This window comes from Strix uralensis, chromosome 7 (genome assembly GCF_047716275.1).
Source record: "Strix uralensis isolate ZFMK-TIS-50842 chromosome 7, bStrUra1, whole genome shotgun sequence".
Taxonomy (NCBI): Eukaryota; Metazoa; Chordata; class Aves; order Strigiformes; family Strigidae; genus Strix; species Strix uralensis.
Genome location: NC_133978.1, coordinates 2,558,596 through 2,583,483, shown reverse-complemented (window position 1 = coordinate 2,583,483; position 24,888 = coordinate 2,558,596). Strand labels below are relative to the sequence as shown.

At 40.6% G+C, this 24,888-nt stretch overlaps 1 protein-coding gene across 1 annotated transcript in view; it reads left to right on the top strand.

The window, feature by feature from the left end:
* The window catches only part of PCDH15 (protocadherin related 15), a 460,117-nt gene that overhangs the window by 365,809 nt on the left and 69,420 nt on the right, over positions 1-24,888 (top strand). The window contains exons 25-26 of the mRNA XM_074874163.1: positions 11,354-11,463; positions 12,261-12,401. Coding sequence (XP_074730264.1) covers positions 11,354-11,463; positions 12,261-12,401 — 251 coding nt within the window. The remainder of the gene's footprint in view (positions 1-11,353; positions 11,464-12,260; positions 12,402-24,888) is intronic.

The following is a 24,888-nucleotide window of genomic DNA, read 5'->3' as shown; positions in this document are numbered from 1 at the left end:
GGGCTGAGTCCAATACGAGTCCCGCCTCAGAAATCCTTGGAGCACGGTGTGGTCCACCTCTGCAATGTAGAAGAGGTATCTTGCAGTTTTCACGTCAACCAACACAGCGTCTTTGTTTGCAGGGTTGTGAGAAGAGACTTTAAGGTTCAGGAGGACAGGCAGAGTTTGCATTGCCTTCTGAAAAATGAACTGACCTCATGCTTCCTGAGGCCACCTTGAGCTCCGGTTTTATCCCAGGAGATGAGAACTTTATTTCACTACAATGAAGAAGGCTTACACTAAAAAGTGGCTCAGATCCCCTAATACCCTTAGATGACAACTGAATTACCCATGCTATCTTCTTCTCCTTGTGAACTCGCCAGGATTAGCTGAATAGCCTAGTTTCTTTTTCCAAAGAAATAGCACTACTCCATTCTTCGTACAATCTTTGACGCACACCATCTAAAAAACCTCTTAAAATCTTCTGGGGGCAGCAAAGGCACTTAGTTACTCATTTCCTTCAAAGTCAGAAATTAAATAAAAACAACCCCATAACTTTCTGGTTCAGCTCTGAGACTCTCTCAAACATTTTGGAGCAGGCTAGTTTGGATTCCTCAAGTTTTCAGGGATTGTCACACTCTACAAACTGCACTTCGTGTTTAGTTTCTTGACAGTGATGCAAGCTGAAACTGGCAGGTTTCATATAACTTTATTTTTCAGTTGTCATAAGTCTGTCTTTAGGGTAAATGTCAGTACAGAGTAATGGTGCTGCTTGCAAAATGATAAACTGTTGGATGTGGATACTAGAATTTCTGAAGGATTGAGAATTAGGGGCTTTAGAGTGGATTAGTATTGATCTTTGCTTGTGTAATTACCATAATCTGGATGATTCCAGCATTGTTTCCTAGCTGTTTTACAAACTTAATTTCTGTGTATTTAGAAAAAGGTCACAGTTTAACGGTTTTACAGAATAAAGCTGCCTTAGCCGTTGCAGCATGTATTAAAAATCAGAAATAAATACAAAAAATAGGAGAGAGGGGCCCAGATGGCATGATCAAAAAGGCATAGCCGCGTTCGACAGATAGGGAGATAAAAGTGTAACATCCTTGAGCAGTTGGTCTGTCAGCTCTCTGCTCTGTCAGAAGTGCACCAGCGCATTAGGGTCTCTGCTTGGAGTCCTGTTCATACGAAGGGAGGCTTTGATTGATTCTTATCTACATCTTAAAGTGACTTCTGCAGGAGGCAGCAGTCACGAAGATGAGAGTCAGAGATTTGCATTTTATTCACTGGCTCTCCCTCTGCATTATTTCATAATTTGGGGAAAATTAATTAGTCTCTTTTTCCCCTCACCTTCTTTGTTTGGATTGTAGATGGTAGTGGATACTTCTAAATGCTGCTACACTATACATATAAAAAACAAAGGGGAGTTAAGAGCTCTGAGAAATGTAAAAATACACCATGGAGCAGTTGCTTTATGACAAGTGAGTAATAAAATATAGTTCCTTCCTAAAGGCTGAGATAGATGACCACTAAGGTACTTCAGAAAGATATCTGCTGCAACCAGTCAGCTCTTCTAGAGGGAACTAGCACGTCAAGGCCAAGCATCCAGCAGCCTGGGTGCAGCACGCCGTAGGACGTTCCTCCTCCGTGCACTCCTACCCCGTCAGGAGCAGAGCAGCATCAGCTGACAGGTCTGCATGATCCGGTCCAGCAGCTTGTGAAGGTGCCACCCAGGGGCTTGAAGGCCATTAGCATAGTTAGTAAGGGCGAAATGATCCGTGCCTAGTGCTCCTTGCACGTGAGCATCTTCTGGGGACACCGATAACACTGCAGCTCCCACAGATCTCTCCCCAGTGCATCCTTAGACGTGAACCTAAATGCCTTCACCACCCTTGAGCTGGTACTGCAAGTGATCCCAGTGCTCCCAGCCTGGATCTTCATTCTGAAGCTGCGGAGTTTAACTGTATTAGCAATGGGGATCCTTCTCTACTTGGATCTTTGTCATGGATATTAAATACAACTTTGAGAGAGCTGACAGCAGCAGTGCCTGCTAAATAAAGTGTTTTCCAAACCCAAGCATTATCTGCTTGTTCCACAAAAATGCAAAATGTAAAGAGGCAAAAATCAGAAAGAATCAAAGGCCTGTAACATGCAGACATCTAATTGTAGATGGCTAGTCCACCTCTGAGCCCACTTGACCTTTTGTTGCCGGGGAAGGACACTGCTGCTGATGCTTTTCTCGCTGCACCTCCCTGCAGGGTAGTTGGCAGTCAGTCGGATTTTTCTGGTTCTCCAAAGCGCTGGTGGCAGGAGGAGGCACAAGCGCCAAACCTGATGGATGGGGCAGTTGTCAGCAGTGTACGGAGAAGGCCTGAGCTGCCACTTCCCAGCCAAAGTGACAAGAGAGCAAGGGCCTGGGGGTGCTGGGCACAGCAAGATGATGAAGAAGGGGGTGCCAGCACATGGCACATGAGACTTTCTGCATCGCTGCCCAAAACAGGCTGTGGCCATTTGCACAGTTTATTAAGGTTTTTAATGCTGACTTTGATCTCATTCTGCTTAGTGCTGACAGAACAGCCACGTCTCTGGCAAGAAATCACTTGCTTAGGAAAATCAAATCGGCTGTTTTGAGTGCTCCTTTCCCAAGCTATTATTTCTCTTGTCCTGCTGGCTCCACCCAGGTCACATCTTGATTGAACTCCAGAGCAAGTAATTGATCCAGAAGTTTCCATTTCTTCCAAACAAGTAATGGCAGCACTTTCAATTCTTAATTAACAGATCATAGCTAGTAGCGCTACGGAACAGTGAAGACCAGATGTGAAGTGAACCTCAGATGAATAGAAAGAGATTTTTTTTTTAGCAAGCCTGTCCTCTTTATGAGTACGTTCTCATTTTTAAAAAATAAAAGTTCAAAGGGACTTGGGATCTTTTTCTTGTTTTGTTAATTAATAAATATCACATCCACTGCAACTAGAAGGTCATTTCTAATAGCAGTGTGCTGCTGTAGCAGGAAATGAAATGTTAACCGAAAGCAGCGTCATTGGTTCCTAATTGTTGCCTGTGGGCACATTAAACAGGTGTTCAGCCATTTCACGGCAGAAAAAGGAAAATACTGGAAACTTTTAGCTTCTGTTAGCATTGCATTATAGGTCCCCAACCTGTTTGAAAAGAGCTGTCCAGTTGTATGGTAATCTGAAGTTTGGTTCTAATTTATGAGGAAATATGTGAAGTTGTGAATTTGAGGCTATTACTTGATGAAAATGTAGTGTGGCATTTTATTTCTCTATTAGCAACAACACTCTACTGTAAAAATGTATTCTGGTTAAAAAGTGAAATTCTGTGACATGTGGACCTCTTGCTCGCTCAGTAGAAGATAGGTTGTAATGTTTTCCACTTAATTAAATCCGCCAATACTGCGGGCAGATATTATCCAAGCAAACAGCTATGCATCATAGGATTTCACAAAACAAAATTATGGAGGCAATTGGAAGTGTTGTTCTGAGAGGCTTTTCCCAGTTCTCTGATTTACTGCTGTTCAGTCAGTTATTCTCACTGTGAAGTAGGAAATGGGGAATCCTGCATAGTGGCACTGCGGGTATGGGTAGCATTTCACGTTGGAAATATCTCTTAATTCAGTGTCTCCTTCAAAAAGGTGCCATTTGGCACAGAACAGCATCCACAATGGTGTGAATGTCTGAGGCCTTGTAGAAGCAACTGTGCTTTTCTTATCATGAGTGTCCTACTAATTCAGTCATCCTTTACAATGCATGAGAGAAAAACACAAGTATTAAGAGAAATTAGTTATTCCAGGAAGAGGAACAGGTTAATCTCTACATGCCTTAAAAATGAGGAGTGATAAATTCTGTTCAGAAGTGAAGACAGCAGTTGAGAATGTCCTTTGTTCAAACAAAGAGCAGAACAGGGGAAATAAACCCAAACCATATACACCAGGGATTTGGAGGAGAAGGGAGCATTTTTGGGTTATAGGCAACAGTGCGCTTCTCAAAGCTATTTTCTTACTGATTTACTTATTTGTCTCTGACATGTTGCTTTCAGAAGTAATTTGAGAAGTTATAACTTGTTTCCTGTAAGTAAAATGACATTATTCAGGGAACCAAGATGCTTCCTAAATGAAACCATGTGCCAAAGTGGCAGGATATAGACTTCTGCCATAGCTGCAGTTAGTTTTTCATCATGCTGGTTGTGAGCTGTATTTCTTTAAGCCTCAGTTCATTTAAGCTTTCTTTTTTTCCTTCCTGTTAGAGCTCACTGCCATTTTAAGTAGTGCTCAGTTAGGGGGTCATTTCCCCCTTCTTGTGACAGGATTGCACGGGGTTTTAGTTTTGTCCCTCAGAAGTATTTTGTTTAACAACGATAGATTTAGAGCATCCATTTGGATAATCCTTTTCCCAGGCTATCCAAGTCTTACCACTGCTTCTCCTGACTTTCCCATAACGGAATTCACATTTAAATTTTATGAATGAAAAGACATGAAAGAGAGTGAAATACCACTGGCAACATATCTGATGCAGCATTTCTGAGGTGGGAGGAAAATATATCAATGTTTTTCTCAAACTGAAGGTATAGGAACGATGCGTAGGGTCCAACGTGCATTTTTAATTCGCCTCACATGTCAGCGGCAGGTTGGCTTCAGGAAAATACATGTGATTTTGCCTTTGGAATCAATGTTTTATGGTGGTGTTCTCCTGGTACTTATTTGGTTTGTAATAAAAAATAAGAAAGCACGCTTTAGCATGTGGTTACGAAAGTTAGGAAATTAAATTATTTCTGCAGCAGATACTGAAGCATGGTTTGCCGTTGAAAAATTAGTGAGCAAGTTAGCAGATGATTACAGTGTAGTAGAAAGATCACTCTTTTTTTTTTTTTTTTCCTGTTTTCCTTGTTTTAGTAGTGGTACATTGCATTTTATTAAAATCTTCCAATTTTTACTAAATGAAAAGGAAACTCTAATTTTATGTTTTGTTTTAGTTGTTTTGTGGTTTTTTTTTTTTTTTTTTCCCAATTAAATATTATGGTGAAATAAATCTAGCTGCATGTTACCTGGTCATACCAGAAGAGGTGGCAAGCACAGGGTCCAGGTCTGTGCAGGGAATCTGCCTTGCTGTGCTTAGTCAGAGCTTTCCACACCATGTTGCACTTTAATGAAATGTAGAACTAAGTCACTCTTGGAATGTGAATATGGAATAGAAATAATGCACAACTGTGGTATTAAACCCTATTGGCTTTAGACAGTCTATTACAAGAGAGCAAAGCCATGGCATTATCCTTGGTCTTAGAATTGATCCTATCGATACCTGTCCCACTGACTAATTCAAGTATGTGAGTGTGTCCTACATTGTGCTTGATGGGATTTTTTTCTTCCTTTTTCCTTCTGTAGTAATCCTGACAGAAATTTTCATGTCTTCATGTCCTTAGCTTTAATATAGGAAGATTGGTGGGATAGCACAAATGCATCATGCCTGATGACAGAGAGTTCACGGTTACAAAATTTGACATTTGGTTTAAACAATAATAGGTTATGACAGGGGTTCACTGTAACAATGTCCAGACTCCCTTGTCATCCCTTTTGGAGATAAATACCATGAAAAGGTCAGAATATCTTGAACCGATTTGAGAATTGAGACAGAATGTGAGGATATTAAGTACAGTAAGGAATATATGATCCTTTTCAGGACACTTTGAAGATAAACCGCTTGAAAAATATATCTAATTAAGAAGAAAATGTTATTTTCCAGAAAAAAATACTCACTCTTTCTTACAAACTGTTCAGATTGTTACAGTGGCACTTACTGGCAACTGAAAATTTGAGAAATTGATCAATTATTGCTCTAAAATGTGGCTAGGTCCTTTTTTTGAGCAAGGACAGGAAGCCAAGGTAGTCTAAATGCAATGATGAAAGGATTAAAAGAGCTGACATCATGATGTTTACTTCTTGCTTTCTTGTTTTGGTTTTTGTTTGTTTGTTTGTTTTCCTGTACCAGTTAGAAACTTCTAAGTTTTTTCACAAATTTAAACACTTGACTTCATAGCCAGACTGATTTAAGTTTTTTGTTTGTAGAGTTTTCATTAGCTATTTTAGTTTCCGTATAACTTCACTGTTAGCTCGCCTCATTTTAGTCACTCTAGTGCTCTGTCTACACTTGACTTTTCTCCAGAAAAACATGTAAATTCAGTTGTTTTTAATGGCTTACATAGCTTCTCTTTAATACAAAGCGTCAGTCAGACAATAAGCCGAATGAAATCACTTCACTTGAGAAGTTGGATGAAAAGAGTCTGTGCAGGAATGGGTATGCTGCTCAGAAACATGTTTCAGAGAGAAGAGAGTGGAATAGCTTCAGGTAAAATGCCCCTGAGTGTTAAAAGTAGCTAAGGCCAAAACACTTTAAGAAACTATAATGTGAGAGATGGTAGGGAGACGATTTTACCAGGAGAGGTCCAAATGACATTTTAATCAAGTTGAGCTAAGAATCTTAGTAATGTATTTAAACAAAAAACAAAACCAAAAAAATTTAAGTTCTGAGGTATGCTTATGGACCTCCGTGAACTAAAATATAATCCACAAAATAGAGTTGACTGAAGTGTCTAATGCAGAGTACATGCACATCATACTATTAAACTTCAGTACTAAACCAATTTTCCAATTTATTATTGGGTTTGCTGGTTTTAAATTTAATTTTTGATTAAATCTCATGTTTATACTTTTGGAGATAGAAAAGTTTCATGGTGAATTTAAAGCATATTGAATATCAGGCAAATTGAAAAATGGATGAGAGTCTGACATGTTTAGTAAAGGGAAAAAAGAAGTAGAAAACAAGAGAGGAAAAGTTAAAATTTCACTTTGGACATCAAAAATAGTTATGTCTTGCAATGTATTTGATATGTGTTCAGTCTCCATTTCTCCCTCTGATCGAGGTATGGATAACTGAGATGTAGCAAATTAAAAGATATTCGTTTACAATTTGTATCCTTTTTGTGGTTTTGTGTATAAATCATGACTTTAATCCTGTTGTTCTGGTTTGGGGTGCTTTTTGTTTCCGTGGGGCAAACACATTTTGTGGCACGGTTTCATGCTGAAGCACTAAGCAATGCAATAGAGGCCTCAAATCTTAAAGGTAAATCTTAAACTTGTTCAGGAGTAACTAAATCAGAAGAGTGGGACAGAAGACTTTATTGTTGAACACCTATTTTGTCAATTTTAAATTACTTTGTTCTTCCCAAATCCGAGGCCAGCAGATGCCAATCTTATCTCAGCATGGCACAAAGCGATTGAGGCTGCTCCTTTTTTACGCTTTGCTGCCTTCGTGCCCCCTTTACACACCACAGCTTGGCAGGAAGGGTTGGGGCAGGTTGGGTGGCTTCACGCCAAGTATGGGGATCCTACAGCATCTTCGTTGCACCGCAGCGATGGGAGCCCCTTCTGGCATCTGTCCCATCCTGGATGCTGACAAGGTGCCGTTTACTATTTCTGTGAAAACATTGAAGTGAGGATCGACCAACCTGAATTGCACATTGCTGTGACAGTTACAGAAAAATACCATGTGAATGGAAAAAACATCGGTATAGAAATATATTTATTTTGTCATGGTCAAACTGTGGTTGTGCAAAAGGAAGCGTTCAGGAGGAGAAATGAAGACTATGGGTAGACTGAGTTGCAGCGAGGTGGCTAAAGTGTGTGTTAACTGCTGTTTATCCTATTTCACCCCAAGATTTGTGGGGTGCATGTGGATTATCATGTTAATGCACGGGGCCTTCTTACATTCAGCGGCTTCTTACATACAGTGACAGTATGTGGATACCCGTGCATTTAAGTATTGGGAAGGATATTAGAAATCACATATTTGAGAAGGTGTTTTGTTCAGAAGCTTTGAGAGAAACAGGTTCATTTATTTCAAGTCAGCCAGCACTGCTCTGTAAGGCAGTGGCATGCCAACCCCACGCAGGTGACAGGGACAGAAATGTACTGTCAGGTACGGTCAGAGCCTGTGGCTGGCAGGGTAATTACTGTATTGGCAGTTGCACTCAGAGGCTCAATAAGGTGTTGCAAACATTATCAGACAAAAATACCTTCAGACACTCTGAATCTTAATCATGTGTTGAAGTCACAGCAGTACCTTTGCCTTTCACTACACTGTCGGTTTTCTCAGCCTTCTCTGGGTGGCTTGGACTGGATTGCACTGCTTTGCTGGTGTCACGTCTTCTCACAAAAATAACCAGCCTTTATCATCCAGTAATGCAAAATTATTGCATAAAAATGCCCTTGCCTGTCCTCTAAACCGGCTTCAAATAGTATGTCTACCACTTACCAAAAAAAAAAAAAAAAAAAAGCACTCTTGTACATCTTAGTCATTCAAAAATTGGAAAATAATGAACTTATCCCCAAAGAAAGCTTATTAGAGCTTGTAATACTGGATAAAGAACAGTATATTGTCAGCTGAATACCCTTGTCTTTTGCCTGTTCACTTCTCCACAATTCAGCAAAATATTCTTAAGAGACCAGCTGTATGTTTTAATTCAGCTGATGCATTGCTCCCGTTGAACCTGATCACCGTAGTTAAATCAGGGAAATGAAATCAATACTGTGGCGGTTCTCTGTCCACTCCCTCTGTAGCCTCTCATAGCAAACACAAATCCGCTTGCTAATTGATATTGATTTGTCAATTCATTGAATTCAGCTATGTCAGAGGGGAAGTTACAAGGCCATTTCCATTAAAAGAATATACTGAAAGTATATGAAATGTAGTGTTTGTGTATACGCAGTCATGAGGGTTTCTGTTCAAATTATACACCTTCAGAAGAAAAAGAAAACAATGTAATATCTAATGCAGCATGGAAAGGATCTTTAATTTCTTCACAGGCCTGCATCTCTGACCTCATCAAAAGAGCTACAGCTTGAAATGCTTTCAGATTTGACAGCCTTTTTTCCCTGTCTCTAAGATTAACCTTTGCATTTGTAACATGCACGTTAATAAGCATTTTATAGCACTAGTTTTGCAGCTTAATAAATCGGGTAGCAATAATGAATTTTATTTCTACTGCGGATAGCACACTTGAGGCAGAAGGGTGGGAGCCAGAATGATCTGCTCTGTGAATGTGTCTTTGAGTAAATGTGAACTTATCATCACCTTTTTCTGCAAAATCGGGAGGTCAGTGTTTCAGTACAGTCACTATTACATGATCCAGTGTGGCTCAGCCTTGGAATAGCATTTCCTCCCCATTATTTGTACAGTGGAAGGCCTAGGGATACTTGGAAGAATTGATACCTCACCATGCTAAGTGAGATACAGTGATTTAATTTAAGACAGACGGGGCTCTCCACAGGAAGCAAAACAAATAAATAAAACAATGGAAGATGTTACAAGAAGGGAAGGAAAAGTGCATCTTAGCCCTATGGGCCATGGATATGGTTTGCATTTGGCATCTTTTTTACAGGTGGTGTAACCCGGAGCATGAGCGGTCAAGCCAGCAATATGGTGCCATAATTGGATTAAGCTGAGAGCAATAACTCAGGAAGAGCGAGAGAAATATAACCCTTAGAGCAAAGTAAGGGAGTAGTCAGAGAGCCTAGGGTCAGGGTGAAGGCAGTCGGAACAGCAGATTGAGGGAAGAGGCAGAAGTATAGGTTATACTTCTGACCAACGTTCGTGTAGGCAGAAGGCAACTGCTGCACAAAGCTGCAAAGCACAAAGGCAAGTACATCATCTCCAGGGCAAGAGGTCATGGAACAGGCATCGTCGCCCAAAATACTCAGGTCTCTTTTTTCTTTTTTTTTTTTTTTTTTTTTATCTTTAAACAATCATGAATAATTTACCTGCTGAAATTTTTAAACTTAATTCTATATAGTCGGTCTCATTATCTAGAACTTTTCCTAGGATGTTCAAAGCAATATTCATCCCAAAGAAAATGTAAGACAGAGATCAAAGGCAGATTGTTGGTGTCTTGGTGTGTGATGGCAAAGGTTTGCATTCAGTAGTTAGGATTGCAACCTTGGGTTCCAGTTTTCTGTGCTGAGAATGGGAAAATGTGGTAGGAGGGGGAGTATTTGAAAAATACCAGAAGGATGAAAGAGGGAAGTCATGAAATATTCTCTGAAGAGTGTAGATTCTGCCCAGAACTTTGAAGATCAGCGCATAACTGAAATACTTCTTAAAGTCTACTCCTGTTTAGGAGCCTATCTCAACATATCCTCATCTGTCTTTTATTTTCTTATATACTAAATGAGTGTAATTTTTTTTAATGGAAAATATCTGGATATTGCTAGTTTTAATAAAGATGCATCTGTATTTATGGATGAGTGCAAAAATGTCCTTCCAAATGTATTTGTCCACTAGCATGAATAGTTTTAAGCATGAATTCAGCCTTTACCTGTTGTGATGAAAATCTGAACGTTTGAGTTGAGATTAGCTCAAGTCTCGTTCCTTGTTGAAATTGTTTAGATTGTTGTTTTAAATGCATTAGCACAGACTCTTCATTCATTCTGAAGCAGTTACCGTTTCCTTGAGGGGAAACAGCATCTCCAAATGTTATTCATAACATTTTTCTGAGGAGATAACATTTGAACAATAGAAGAGAAGGGGTGAAGTATCTCTTTGCTGTGTTTCAGGAGGAAACTCATTATTTATACATGATGAAACTATGCTGAATATGAGATGCTGAGTTCTCAGTGTTTGTAGGGTACAAAGAACAGGAGATACCAATGTGTTAGCAGTGTAATTTTTTTTCTTTTTCTTTACATGAATTGGTGCTCAGTGAATCAGAAACAGTTTACTGAACTCTTAAAAGATATGTATGTGTACTTGGATTGCAGTTGATTTCCTGAAAAGCATCTTGGCTTTTAGTACCAAAATGGGTTGGCAGGAAAACTTCAGGATCTTTCTGAAGAGTAGAAATTCCCGTGGAGGTGGCTTTAAAGTGCTTACTGTTTAAACGATAGAGGTTTACTCATGAATTAATTTTCCTGCATGCATTTCTGATAGATCACTGTGTTTTCTTAGTAGCAGTGAGTATTCTAAAAGAGATATTATGTTCTAAATTTTACTTGCAGGTTATCAGTCTGTGGTGGTTCTTGTGTTTCTGGGTTTTTTTTATACTCATTATTCCCTGTTTTTCCATTTTTTCATATCAAAGAACTATTATATCTTTATATTGTCCTCTCTTGTCAGTTAGACTTCTGTTTTTTGCGTTTGTAGAGGTAAAGGTTAAACCTTTGCCTTTTTAATATGTCTTTCTCTAATAACATATCCTCTCGCTTTGGCAGCCTGATAGATGGATGAAACTGCTAACCTGAGGAATAAGTTTCGGTAATCTGCAGTTCAGGCAACTGGAAGGTAACAAATACTTTTGTTCAATTCTGCAGACCCCCGCCAGTGAGTGAAAGTGCACCAAAAGGAACTGTGGTCACAGTTGTTACAGCAGCTGCCTTGAACCAGACAATTGTATATACAATTGTTTCAGGAAACGAAGAGGGTAAGTACCAATATTTCAGTCTTAGTGGTTATGCTGAGCCTAGCGTGTGCATCAGAAATCTTCATGAAACAGTGATTAGAAATAAAGCTGCTGAGGTGAACTGAGGTGAAATCCCACCTCATCTGTACAAGCAGGAAGGACTGCCATTATCAAGCCTTTAGAGATCAGCTAAAGATCAGGTGAGTTAGCAGAATTACAATAAAAATTAAAATACAATGGAATTCTCAGTGATGTGAAAATTCACATCGGTGCCGCATGGTGTGAATGCATGGCATTGTGAAATAGTATATAAATAGCTTTGATGGGATTGTACTTGATCAGAAATCTGGTTTAAGGCATTATAGACCTTGCCATGCTGTAGCCACATATTAGATTAGAGCCTGATATCTAAACAAAACATCACTCCTGCATTTGCATCCATCTCAGGTGTTCTCCATGATCCACCTTGAAATCTCTAAGTAAAATTACACCAAATTATTTGGAGGGATGTGGAAGAATTCCCTGTCCTATCCTCTTTTTGTGAATGGGCTGTTTGTTCTTGTCTGCTCTTGCCAGCGTGTCCTCAGGTTGGTTATTCCAGTACCAGGTCAAATTCAGCTGCTGTGCTCCTTTGAAGACAGCTTCAAAGAGGAGTTATATGGGCTTTTAGAGGCCTGAGGGAGGGATGGGAACAACTTTCTGAAGACAGTGTCAGAGAATAGCGTCATCACCAAAATAGATGCACTTAGACATTTAAAAAAAAAAAAAAAAGAGTTTATACATCTTAGAAAGTTACTTCTGTTTTTGCTGGGTTTCAGATGTGTTTGCTATTAATAACAGAACAGGAGTGATCACAGTTAAAAAGTCTCTGGATTATGAAAGTGTGAAAAGTTACGAGCTTCGAGTTCAAGCAGACTCCTTACAAGTGGTACGATCCAATCTGCGTGTCCCTTCCAAAAGTAAGTTTAAAAATCCTTATTTTTATATCTCTTTTTAATATAACTACGTATTATTTTTTGAGGATGTTGGTAACTGCACTCTAGCTTGTGACCTTCTTTTGTTATCAGAAATAGAACGGTGATAATGGTCCGTGAGCAGCAGAGAGTGCATCTGTGGAAGAAGCATAGCTTGCCCTCCGTACACAGAGCTGATCAGTCATGAGCTAAATCCTCACAAGTCATGTCAATGTTACATCGTTGCAGTTCTCCCTGATACAGGCAAAAGTCATGTTTATATATAAGCAGAGAGTTGATGGCACAAACTGAACATTTTCAGTATAATTAGGGCTTTTTGTGATGGAAAGTCACAGTTACTTTTTCGTAAACACATTATACAGCCCAAATACAGACTTCCTCCCTGCTGGGCTTGTAATATTACAGCAAATGTTGGGACACTACTGGAAAGAATGGGGAGCAGACACACAGCAAGGGTGACAGGGAGAAAAAAACTCCTTCAGCACCCCTGAGGGGTCTGCGTGGAGTTTATTGCAACCCTGACTGAGAGCAAACTGGAGGCAAAGACCCGCTGTGACAAACACAAGAGGGTTCTTTGCAGCATCTCGAGGCAGGGAGGAGTTTATTTACAAACTGTTTTGGTTTGGCTCTGTCTCGTGGTAAGGGTTTTCTTTTTCCCTTTAATGGTTTTCTTTTTCTAATAAAGGTAATTTGAAAGGTCTTTTGATGATTTTTATCATCCTCCCTGTAAGGAAAAGATCTGGGAAGTCTGGCTTTCAAACATCTGTCTCACTAAGTGCCCTATACCATCCTATACAACTTCATATTTAAGCCACAGTTGGGCCCTAGTTAAAAAAAAAAAAACAAACCACCAAACCTTGTACCAAAAAGTATGTTGGTACACATTTTTAGAGAGACTGTGGTGGTTGTCTCAATTTTTTTTTTTTCTATATTTTGCTCTCTGTGAGTCTCAGGTTTTCACTGCTCTAGCTAAGGAGCATCGTAGATGCAATGAAAATAAACCCAGAGCAGTAGACTGTTGCACTGAGAAAAGGGCAGCAAGAAATTGAACCTTTGTTTAAAGGCTATGAAAATACTACCTCCTTTCATTTCAAATTGAATATAAGTTTAAGTCATTGTTCTGCAGTCACAGTCATTCCAGTATGAGCTGTAGGCCAGAGCTGTCGCAGGTGGCTGGAGCTTTTATTTCCTCTGCACTTCCCCCAGTGTTAATCATACCTTTCAGCACTGGAAACCAGCAGGCTCATCCTGACCAAAAACACTCGCATGAACTAATAGGTTGAGGGGAAAACTTCAGCCTCCTTCATTTTCAAATGTCTGTCTGAGGGGTGCTGCTGTACCATCTGATGGCCTTCGCCCTTCTGGGAGCTGAGGAATCCCCAGGAGGCCAGGTTTGGGGTACCTGCTCTTTACTGATGTGTGCGTATAATCCATTCAAAAAAGAACGTCACATTGCTATTTTGAAACCATGAAATGCAAATGGAGTTCAGATTTACTTCAGCCCTCAGTTTTATGCAGATAACCAATATTTAGTTACTTGTCAATCCAGGGAGACATGCGGGGGGAGGTACCATAAATGAAATGCCAGTACCAGACTGTTCCTAAACATGAGTGAGATTTGGGCACTTAACAACGTGTGTACGTAATAAAACCTTCTTACAATTTTTGGAAGCCCCCAGTATTATAATGAGCTAGTTCAAGTGCATCTTTTAAAGCATTACTGGCAGTATGATGCTGTAGGGATTGTGCTGCCACAGACTTTGTTTTGATCTCTGTTCCCAAGGAGCTCTGCATGGCAAGCCAGGGGCAAAAAAATTTCCATCGGTCTTTCATCTGTCATCAGTGCTAGACTGTCACCTTTCCACCTGCCCTGAGTAAGAGGTAATTCATTGTGCCTGAGCCCAGGCACAGAGAGCACTGGGCAAATTAGGACTCAGAGCACAGTGTGATCCCTTTTTCTCCTTTGCTGCAGGGAGCTTTGTCAGCTTTTCTGCTTTTGCTACTCTGGGCTATTTGTCTGGCATATTGGCAGGTGGAGAGCCAAAGTGCCACCCAGTTATTGTCAAAGGTGACAAAGTTGTTCCGTGACAGACAAGAGTCTTTCCCACACTGCTGGTGGTGATCTACAGAGTTAATAGTCTGAGGGTTACAAAGGAAGGGCCACTCATAACTAACTGGACTGATATTGCTATCTTTTTTCTATAATTAGTCTTCTAATTATTGTTCCCATGGATACAATAATAGCCATGAATATTAGGAAACCCATGTCTAGTTTATTTCAGTGCCAGTTTGGTGCATATGCCTAAGAGTATTGTGTATAGATTAGAGATCAAAATTCAGATTTTTCAGGATAGTGGTTTAAAGAGGGTACAAGTCTGTTTCTTCTGTATAAAGATACTACTGTAGAACCTGCTTTCAATACTGGAATTGGTACTTCATGAAAATTTGCTTACAGATTATTAAGGTTCTTAAAGGTATTAGATTTAATAGGCTTAAGGATCTGGGAACATGCTATAAAATTGGGCAATAGACTATAGCCTGAGACATTGTACAGGGTGAAGCAGTTAAAATATCAGGCTTTCCAGTACTACGTAACCAGCAGAAGATATCTGGAAATTGAGCATGTATTATCACATATATATGTTCTTCCTCAAGGAAGAATTGAGTGTGTGTGTGGTGTTACACATACGGATTATTCAGTCGTCAGAAATGTAATTGTATTAACAGCAATGTAGCATTCTGTGTGCTGTTATAGTCACCATGGATGATGTATCTGGAGAGGGAGACAGAGAGCTAACGCCAGCTGACTGCATTTCTTTGTGTCTGGGAGAGGTCCAGTTAAGGTTATGTTCTGTAAAATGCGTCCAGGCTCTACACAGCAAGGAGTTAAGGCTTCTGTGCAGCATACAGATTTTTTCAAATCTTTCTCTGACGTGGATGAACTGATGAGGTAGTCAGCAGGTTCCAGCAGAGGTTTTTGGGCAGACCTCTCTGGTCAGGGAAGCAGTGGCCTCTGTATCCCTCTTCTGACTCATAGTCTGCACTAGAGCAGTTCTCCCAACTGGGCAGCAGTTTTAAAAAGGTGATGGCAGAGTTATTTTATCCAGGGATACTTGATAATGACTGGAGTTTGAATTTGGTCCAATTTAAAGGAAGACATGCACTTGCTGTATGTGTTTGGAATTCCATGAGTATACGGCATGTATTAGGTTTTGAATATGCACCATGATGGATGGATACCTAAAAAATTTGGTAGCTGTATATTTTTAAAATACTTTACAACTATCTGGCTAACTAAATCACTTATGTCTTTTTAATGGAGATCTCTTGACCTCTAGGTTTGATTCCTACATTTGTATGATGTATGTCTTTCTATTTTCTTGGCACCTTTTACCTTCTTGATGAGTTTTAATCAGGTTAAATACTAATTCCATGTTTCGGGGCACTGAACTGATGAACTACAGTGGAAAGAGATGAGACAGAATTAATGCACTACTCTGGACTTTGGTGACATAGAAATGATGATCCACTTTGGAGATAGGTGACTTTCAATGCACTTCTGTAGAATTATGTGACGTTGAATTAATACACTGCTCTGGCACGCAATGGCAATGAATTGCTGCCAGTTCTGGTATCGGATACCACTGAATTGGTGAAACGTTCTGGAATTTGTTAGCAGTGAATTGATGACCTACTCCGGAGATGCAATGATAAGACCTTCTGGAGCTAGATAACACAGCACTGATGGACTGCTCAGCCACAAAACAGTGCTGAATTTTGCAAAACTCAGAAGCTAGGTACCAGATTGTTTTTAACTGCATGGTATTATAGAAGATAATTATATAGAAGCAGGAGTTTGAGTTTTCATCTGTGTGGTGGAAAAGTGGGTGATACTGCATTAAGAATAACTAAGCTTGTCATTCAGTGATAGTGCCAACTGATAGCATAGTAATAACTGAATAAATAAATGAGGGGAGAAAGTAAATTGAGATGTCCTTTGGAGTATGAGAATATAAAATTGGTGACTTAAACTGGGATTTTAAAATATGATGCTAAATCATGCAAAATCACACTCTTGCTTTCAGTGGAATTGAACTCCTTAAATGAGTTACTTTAACTGAAACTTTATAATATGCAATTGCAGTGCATTTTTACTTCATTTGAATGGAGGAAGAGTTTGGTTTACTGATGATAGTGAATTTAAGAAGTTGGAATTCTGGCTTGAGGAATCAGCAACTGGTGATGCTGAGCCCTGAAAGACCTTCAGAATTAATGGACTTCTCCAATTCAGTTAAATTTAGCAGTGTGGGTGTTTTTCTGTCTGCTCTTTGCTTCTGAGATTGTCTACCACAACAGACCATACTCCAGTGGTATACTGGAGGTGTCAAATTAGGATTGTGATTCTTAGCTTCCAAATAGAAGCTTTCAGTTCTCCCTCAATGGATAAGATGAAAAACAGAAAAACGGATGTATAAGGGGAACATCACAGGACTGTGTGTGGCAGGATGTGTTCTGTAGTTGGAAGGTGCTGCTCTGTAATCTATCACAGAGTGAGCAGCTCCTTCCTCCCAGAACGAGCTGTGAATTAGTGAGCTGAAGGGAATGTATCAGTACAATTAATCATTTACTAATCCAGAAATCTTTCTTGAACAAGAGCAGAAGCATCATTTTTTACCACATTTGAGCACTGTCAGCTGTTCGCAAAGTTTTTGTCTGCAACTCGCTGTCCTGCAGTTTGATACCCAGGGAAGTGCAGTCAGAGCAATAACCTTGTTGTGGCAAGGAAGGTGGGACAGGAGGAAGCAGAAGGGTTTATGGGAAACCAGAGCGAGCAGCGGAGGCAAAATGCCCCCTAAACGCAGTAAGAAAGAGCAGTGGAGCGGTATAGACAAGAAGGGGTGAAGAGAGGGTTTTACCTCCAAAGTAAACATGGTCTCAGTTTTAAGAATCAAAGCATTAGTGGGCGTCTGGTCCCTGTGCCAGAGAGATGAAACATGCGCTGTGGTTGGAGACACCAAGGCTTCCCACTTTGATCTGGAGAGAAGGACGTCTTTACGAGAGCCACAATATGTTTGCTTTTGAACACTACGGACAAAAGGGCCCTTCAGATTCCTCCGAGTCCCGAAGTGGAGGAGTCAGTCTCATGTTTTCCAGTGTTCACAGTTTCCACCATCTGAGAAGAGTGCATCTTTTCATTCCCGTACATATGACCCTTTTAACCTGCCACTGCGCTCTCGCTTGCTGAACTGCTGCCGACAGTGGTTATCATTAGCTCTCTTATCTTCGCTTATCATTGCTGTCTGTGAATAGCTTCACCTGTCCTCTGTGGCTGCTCAGCGAGGTAGCCTCCGGGCTGTTCCCGTGTCTGGCTGCAAATGGACATGGATGCAAACAGATTGTTTAAAAATTAAACCTTACAGGCGAAGGTGTTACCAGTTGGCACGGTGCCGCATGAAAGGTTTGTCTTCATTAGAAGCTGCCTGTGTGAACAGCTTTTTGTTCAATCAGTTGTTGAGAGGGAGGCCAGAGGGAGTGTTTTTGACTGCAGGTTGCTCTACTGTAGATTTTGTCTTGTTTTGATTGTCTCTAAGACTGACTGGGAGACCCCTCTGCCTCCCAAGTAATTCATGTTCTCATCTAGGGGTCAAAAGGAGGGTTTTTTCTGTCATGGACTTGTAAATGCAGTGGAATTATACCCTACATCCCTGATCTTGTCACCTGCATCTTCATTAGGAAACTTCTGGCATCGCTTGTGGTCCCACTGTCATCTCTCCCACATCCTCTTTTATACTTTCGCTTACCCTCTTGCTGACATGATTGGCTCTAATCAAAGAGTAGGGAAAGGAAGAGCAGCAAGCACGTATTTCACATTCCTAGAGATGCAAGAATAATGACAGAACTGCATGGTCGGTTTTACTGTCTTTTAAGAGGAACTGCAAACATTGAATTTGTTATTTTTTACAGTTGTGCTTTCACTGGCTTGATAAGCAGATTTATTTTTTAGAAATGGCAAGTGTTGTCTTTGTATTTGCATCCAGCCTGCTACAGGTGAGAGCTAAACCAAGATATCCCTCCAAACTCTCACAGGTGCTTCAGAATTCAGAGTAGCACAAATTTTTATTAAAAATCGACTTAGAAATAGAATTCAACAAGCCGGAGATAAGGTGTCTCAAGAGTGTTAGACCAGCTAAGGGGGAATACACTTCCACACTTTTGCATTTCAATCCGGTGTGCTAAATATCACCTTCAGTGCCAGGTGTGAACATGTGATCTTGGCAGAGATGTTTTTCATTTTGGTATTGAAAGATTTTTAAGCAAAAAATCACTTTTCAATTTAATATTTACGGGTTTTATTCATTCAGTTAGAACTATTTTTGCCTTTGGCACAGCCCCAAGCAAGAAGTGGTGCATACCAATTCCCCCGACACATGCAGAGGCGCTGCCGGGAGGAGGGTTATTTCTGTTGTCAAATTGCTGTTGAAATCCCATCTGTGAAGCAGGGCTTTGCTGTGGGTGTTGGAGGGTAAAAGAACAGTTCTGTCTCTTCTGTAATGTTTTTGGTTTTCTAATCACAAAATAAACCTTTGGGAATCATAAAGCAAAAAAGGATGAAACTAGTTTTGCAACCAAAATTCTGCAACTGCTCCATCCTAATTGGGAACGATAGTTTTGCAGAGATAAATATGAAAATGAATTCTGCATCCCTGTATTATTGACTTTTCAAGTAGCCTTACAGTTTTAGTTTCAAACATGTTGCAAAAGTTCGTGTTGATGGTATTTTATAAGTTGGCTGCCATGCCAGTCCCTGAATCCGGGAGACATGACAGATGGACAAAATCTGCTGCAGAGCCAAAATAGCTGTGAAACTGCCTCTGCTGCCACGCGGCCCTGGGGTAGTTTCCCTGAAAGCTACTGGGACAAACTTCAAATTTCTCTGGGCAACACAGCAGAGAGACTGCACAAGATGTGAGCTCCCTTTCAATCGATTAATTGATAGAAAAAGATGTTTCGTATTTATTTAAATGAGACCTTGGATCAGTGCTGTTCCAAATACGTTGCTGTTTACGTCTTGTCGAAGCTTCTTTTTGCGATATTCTTCATCAGCTACAGCATATGATGAGCTTCTTCAGGGTTTATGGGCACACGCTGATTTAGATCAAAACGCCACTGAAAAACATTTGGTGCTGATTCCTATTTGGTTCTGCCAAATTTAGTAAGGCGAGATTGAACGCAGCTGCAGAACAGTTTAGTTTACCTGCCAAAGTACAAAGTCTTCTCGACAGACTTGTAAGACAGCAGTAAAGCAAAGTGCTCCTAACCCCGACGAATTACAGTTCTCATTCCCAGTTTGATTTAAAAAGACCTTTTAAAAAAGAATATGTCGTTACCTACTGCAGAACAAAGAGCCGCTGCTTAAGCTAGATGCAGATTTTTTATGTTAAAATTATCGATGCATGAAGAGCAGCTGTATCAGTGGCTGTTTTGGCATGTTATAGAAGACAAGTGCAGTATCACTGGTGAAAGCGTAATGTAAAACAAATCTGGTAACACTCAAAAGCATAGTTGACACCATCCCGGTGTTCAAAAAGCATTGCTTTCATTCAACTTAATTTCTGCAGTCTGGCGAGAAACTACAGGCTCGCATGAATCAGGCACGTTATTAGCCCTACTTAGGTAAGCAGTGATACTGGAAAAGAGTTTTCCACAAGTATGTTTGGGAAAAACTTCTGGAAATGCTAATAGACACTAGTTCTGACCAGCTCCCTGGAGTTTTTTTGTTGTTTTTGTTTTCTATGTTAGTCATTCATGATCTGCTAGTTTTATGTGTTTCAGAGGATCCTCAGGTTTCCTTTAGAGCAGCTTTCAGGATGTTTTCACTCTCCTTAAGCAAATCACAGAAGCTGAAAGATGCAAATGCCTCAACTTCTAGTCTTGGGAGCGGTTATTTACCTGGAGCTGTGCATGCAATATGTTTGGTTCTCATCACCTGAAGATGGCTTACAGGCAGCTACAGTTCTGTGTATACCCTGTGCACTGCAGCTTATCCTGGGGGGGGTCTACAGGAGAGGAGCCAAATGGGACACAGGTGACCTTGCAGGAAATTGGGGTGCAGAAACTTCCTTTGTGTTGTATTTTCTGGGAGACTGACTTGACCTTCATGACTGTTGAACTAACTGGTGTGAAAAATCCAGACAATAAATGTATCCTAGCAATAAGAATGTGCAGTAAAACTAAAGAAACTGTTTGTTTATCAAATATTATTTGCATGCATTGTGTGCAGAGAAGCACTTCCCTTACAGCTGAAGGAAGGCAATTGTAGCACTCAATCAGTTCTCTGCTCTTTTTGACCACCCTGGCAGTCCTGTGCTGCTTTGTCCAGGGAAAGATGCTTTTTCTTCTTTCACCTGGCCAGCTATTTAGGTAGCTCAGTCACAGTAATAAGAATTAGACTTTGATTGCATGAGGTCTCACAGGAAGTACCACGGAGAAGTAAATTCTGGTTTCAACTCCTGGAATCCATGAAAAAGAATGTAACTGGAGCTGAATTACAGATCTAGAATACTAAAGAAGCAAGGTTTTACATAAATGGGGATACAAAATTTCCCCTCTGGAAGGTGAGTGTAAATAGTGGTGTCCTTTGGTGTTGACTGTCCTACCTGTGAGAGTATCAGTAACATACAGTGCACATTATATAACGGATGCTGTTGCCTCCCTTCAGGTACCAGAAAAGAGGGCTAGAGTGATGCACAAACAGTATTAATAACAAGCATTAACAGATTTGGAATATGAATTAAAAAGAGTCTAATGGCAGAGTCGAAACCAGACTCTGAAAAACATGCTCAGGCTGAGTGGTCTGTTCAATCGGTCAGGGTGCTGGAGGTGTGGGGCTGGTGGACGTTGGAGCCCCATACCCTGTGTCTCTGGGTGCCAGCACCCTGCACACAGGGGATGTCTGACCGGATCGAGCAGAGCAGCTGGGGAAACCCCCACAGCGAAGGGTCTGGCACAACCTTCGCACGCGTGGCACAGATTCTGATGAGGGATTTTAACGTGTGTGGCTTCTAGGTTTATCCGATGTGAGAAGTAGAAGCAGAAGTAGGGAGGTGATAGTCCCCCTGTGCTCTGCACTGGTGAGGCCACACCTGGAGTGTTGTGTCCAGTTTTGGGCACCTCGATATGAGAGAGATCTCGAGGTGCTGGAGCGAGTGCAGAGGAGGGCAACGAGGCTGGGGAAGGGCCTGGAGAATAAATCCTGTGAGGAGAGATTGAAGGAGCTGGGACTGTTCAGTGTGAGGAGGAGAAGGCTGAGGGGAGACCTCATCACTCTCTACAGCTCCCTGAAGGGACATTGTAGAGAGGTTGGTGCTGGTCTCTTCTCACAGGTCATTAGTGACAGAACAAGGGGGAACGGCTTTAAACTGCAACAGGGGAGGTTCAGGAAATTAGGAAAAAATGTTTCCCAGAAAGAGTGGTCAGAGAGTGGAATAGACTGCCCAGGGAGGGGGTGGAGTCACCATCCCTGGGTGTGTTTAAGGGTCATTTGGATGAGCTGTTGGGGGATGTGGTGTAGGGGAGAACTTTGTAGAGTAGGGCTGAGGGTTGGACTCCATGATCCCAAGGGTCTTTTCCAACCTGAATGATTCTGTGATTCTGTGAGATTAAGGCAACCTGTGTAACTGGCTGGGGTCATTCGCTACAGCCAGCTGTAGGTTGGAACTGGGTAAAAAGCACGTGGCGGGGAGGAGTTCGCAGATGCCATGTTCCCCCCCATCTGCCAGAGTGAATGAAACATAAGCTGAGTATAAAAATCAGGCAGTAAGATAAAATGAAGGTATATATGTTTAATTTAACGTTAACGATGCTAATGTTAGTCTGTATATATGCAGGATATTTAATTTGCTTTGTACTTAATGTAATAACTTTCGTTTCTCATTTTCAAAGCATTCAACTGTTGCTAAACAAATCAGCATTTTGGCAGCTCAGAGAACTACCAGCAAATTAAACAAATGTTTCTGAGAAAATTGCAAAGCAAACTTTGCACGAGGCTAAGCCACCTCACCAAAACTGGCTTGAAATGATGAAGATAGTGAGCACTAGGCAAAAGATGTTTAATTTGCGTTAGAGAGAGATAGCGCAGGTTAGCAAATGCCTAGTCCTAACAGCACTGAACGTGATGCAGTTAGGATCTTCCCTACAGCAGTAAACTGGTGCCAGCCATCGATACAACTGTTTATTAGCTCAGCAGGGCAAGGTCGCTTACACACATTGCCTGTCATCCTGCTTCAGTTGCCTTCTCCCCTAAAGGGTGTAACGCTGCAGTGAAAAAGCCTGCCTGGGAATCTCGTTTTTCTCGACAGGGCTGCAGTTTCTAACTGTAACTTAGTATTGCAGTCAGAAACAGTAAGGATCCAGTTTAACAAGAGAGAGATTTGACTATTCATAGGACCTCACAATACCTCTTTGACTGAAATTCTTCTTCTCTGTAATAAATAACGTAGTCAAGGTAAGAAGCATTCTTTTAAAATGAACATAAATAAACCAGAGATGATTACAAATAGACCATTATGTCCACATTACACACATTCAGGTGTTTGATTATGGCTTTTTTTTTCACATCTGTAAAAAGAGAGCTTGTCATGAAGTCATTTTCCCATGAAGTAACAGCACCTACAAGTTGTTTAACATATCTGCACAGATCAGTGTGGAAGGTGAATAATTAAAAATGTAATTTCCTTTCTTTCCTTTTTTTTTTTTTTTTTCTTTCCTCTCTGTATTAATGCATTGGATGGTGTTTTAAATGTTTTTCTCAGATTTCAGTGAAGTTTATGAAGTCCTCATTGCTTTCCCATCAGTTGGACCATCAGATAGACGGAATATATTTCGTGATTTTGGCAGTCTAAGATATAGGCTGGGTTTTAATTTTTTTGTCCCCTGAAGATACAGCTACTAAGCTCTTCCTAAATGAGACTGTGTTTTGAAGCTAACTCTGATCAGCATGGCACCTGTGCAATATTTAAATTACCCTGGCACTGCAACAAGTTGGGAAAACCAGCTCTGAAATGAGGCGATTTATCACTTGAAAATGTGGTTTTAATGAACTGTTATCATCATTTCCAGCAATCTTTCTGGATTATATAATTCTGAAAGAGACAAACAGATGTTGGTATAGATTACTGTGCAGTTGAATCTTTTTTGCACTAGGTCCATAGTTTTTGCTAGATGTTTTTTTCTTGCAGAAGGAGAGAGATGTTTATTGTTCAGTGGGGTGGATCAATAACTGTTTAATAAAACACAAATCAACAGCGGTATTTTGCTTGAAGATGTGTTGAACCTTTAAGGGAGGAGGTGATACTTCTTGCGTTCCTGTGGGCCAGGCCAGGTTTGTGATGAAGACAGGCTTAGGCATGCATTCAATTAACACAGTAAATTCTTTGGGTTTTGAGTCTCCTTAGCCAGCATATGACCATTTGTGAGTTTACAGACACCACGGCAGAATCACCCATTAAGTATTTGCATGGGAGTTAGTAATAATTAAAATATATAAAGCAAGCTGCATGTGAAGTGGAAAAATCAGACTGCTGTTTGCAACTACTAGCATACATCACCTGTTCATTACCTCTTTATAACACTTGTGAGAATTTAATTGGACCAAAATCTGTGTAACTAGAGTACAGTATTCCTACTCATGCTTTCCTATTTATTTGAAAAATTAGTTGCAGGTCTTTTCTTATATTTTCCCCAAATTGCTTGTTTTCTAAAGAAAGCCATAGCAGCTTTTTCCTTACAGGCAAATTCAGATAGCCCAAATAGCAAAGTGCAGGTGTAGAGATAATGGGAATCATTTTCTGTAAAGGTGCAAATTTCAGGTCCAGGTTAAATCAAGATTCATTCAGAAAAAGTAGCAAATGCCGAATCAATACAGGTAGATGTTTTGCCAATTGACAGGGTCAACAGAAAAGACACAGACATCAAGTTAAAAAGATAAGCTTATTTTACTTTAGTTTAAAGCAACAGAAAGACTAAGCAAGGTAATGCACCTGATAATAAGCAACGCAACGCACCTGATCATTACTACATAAAGTTAGCAGCAGTGGTGAAGAAAGATACATCACCAGTTGCCCCAATACTTTACCATCATCCAGATCCTGCTTCAGCTGGGGAGCCCCGTCACAGCGAAGGATCGGAGAACCGCTCCCGGCAATTGGGAAGTCCTGTGCAGTGCATCCACTCGTAGGTGAGGTCTCCATCTTTGCTGTGAGAGGGTCCTGCTTTTATACAGTTTAACAAACAAATCGTATAAAGAAAGGGCACGGAAGCATCTGGTAGATTGGCTTCACTTCACTGAGGTGCATCCCCCATCTGGCCAGGATGCCGGGCACGTCCAAGGAGTTCCTGTCTTCTAAGAAACAGCTGGTTTAGGGTCCAAAAATATATATTCTTTATCTATAGTTTTCAGAGGATATTACCACGG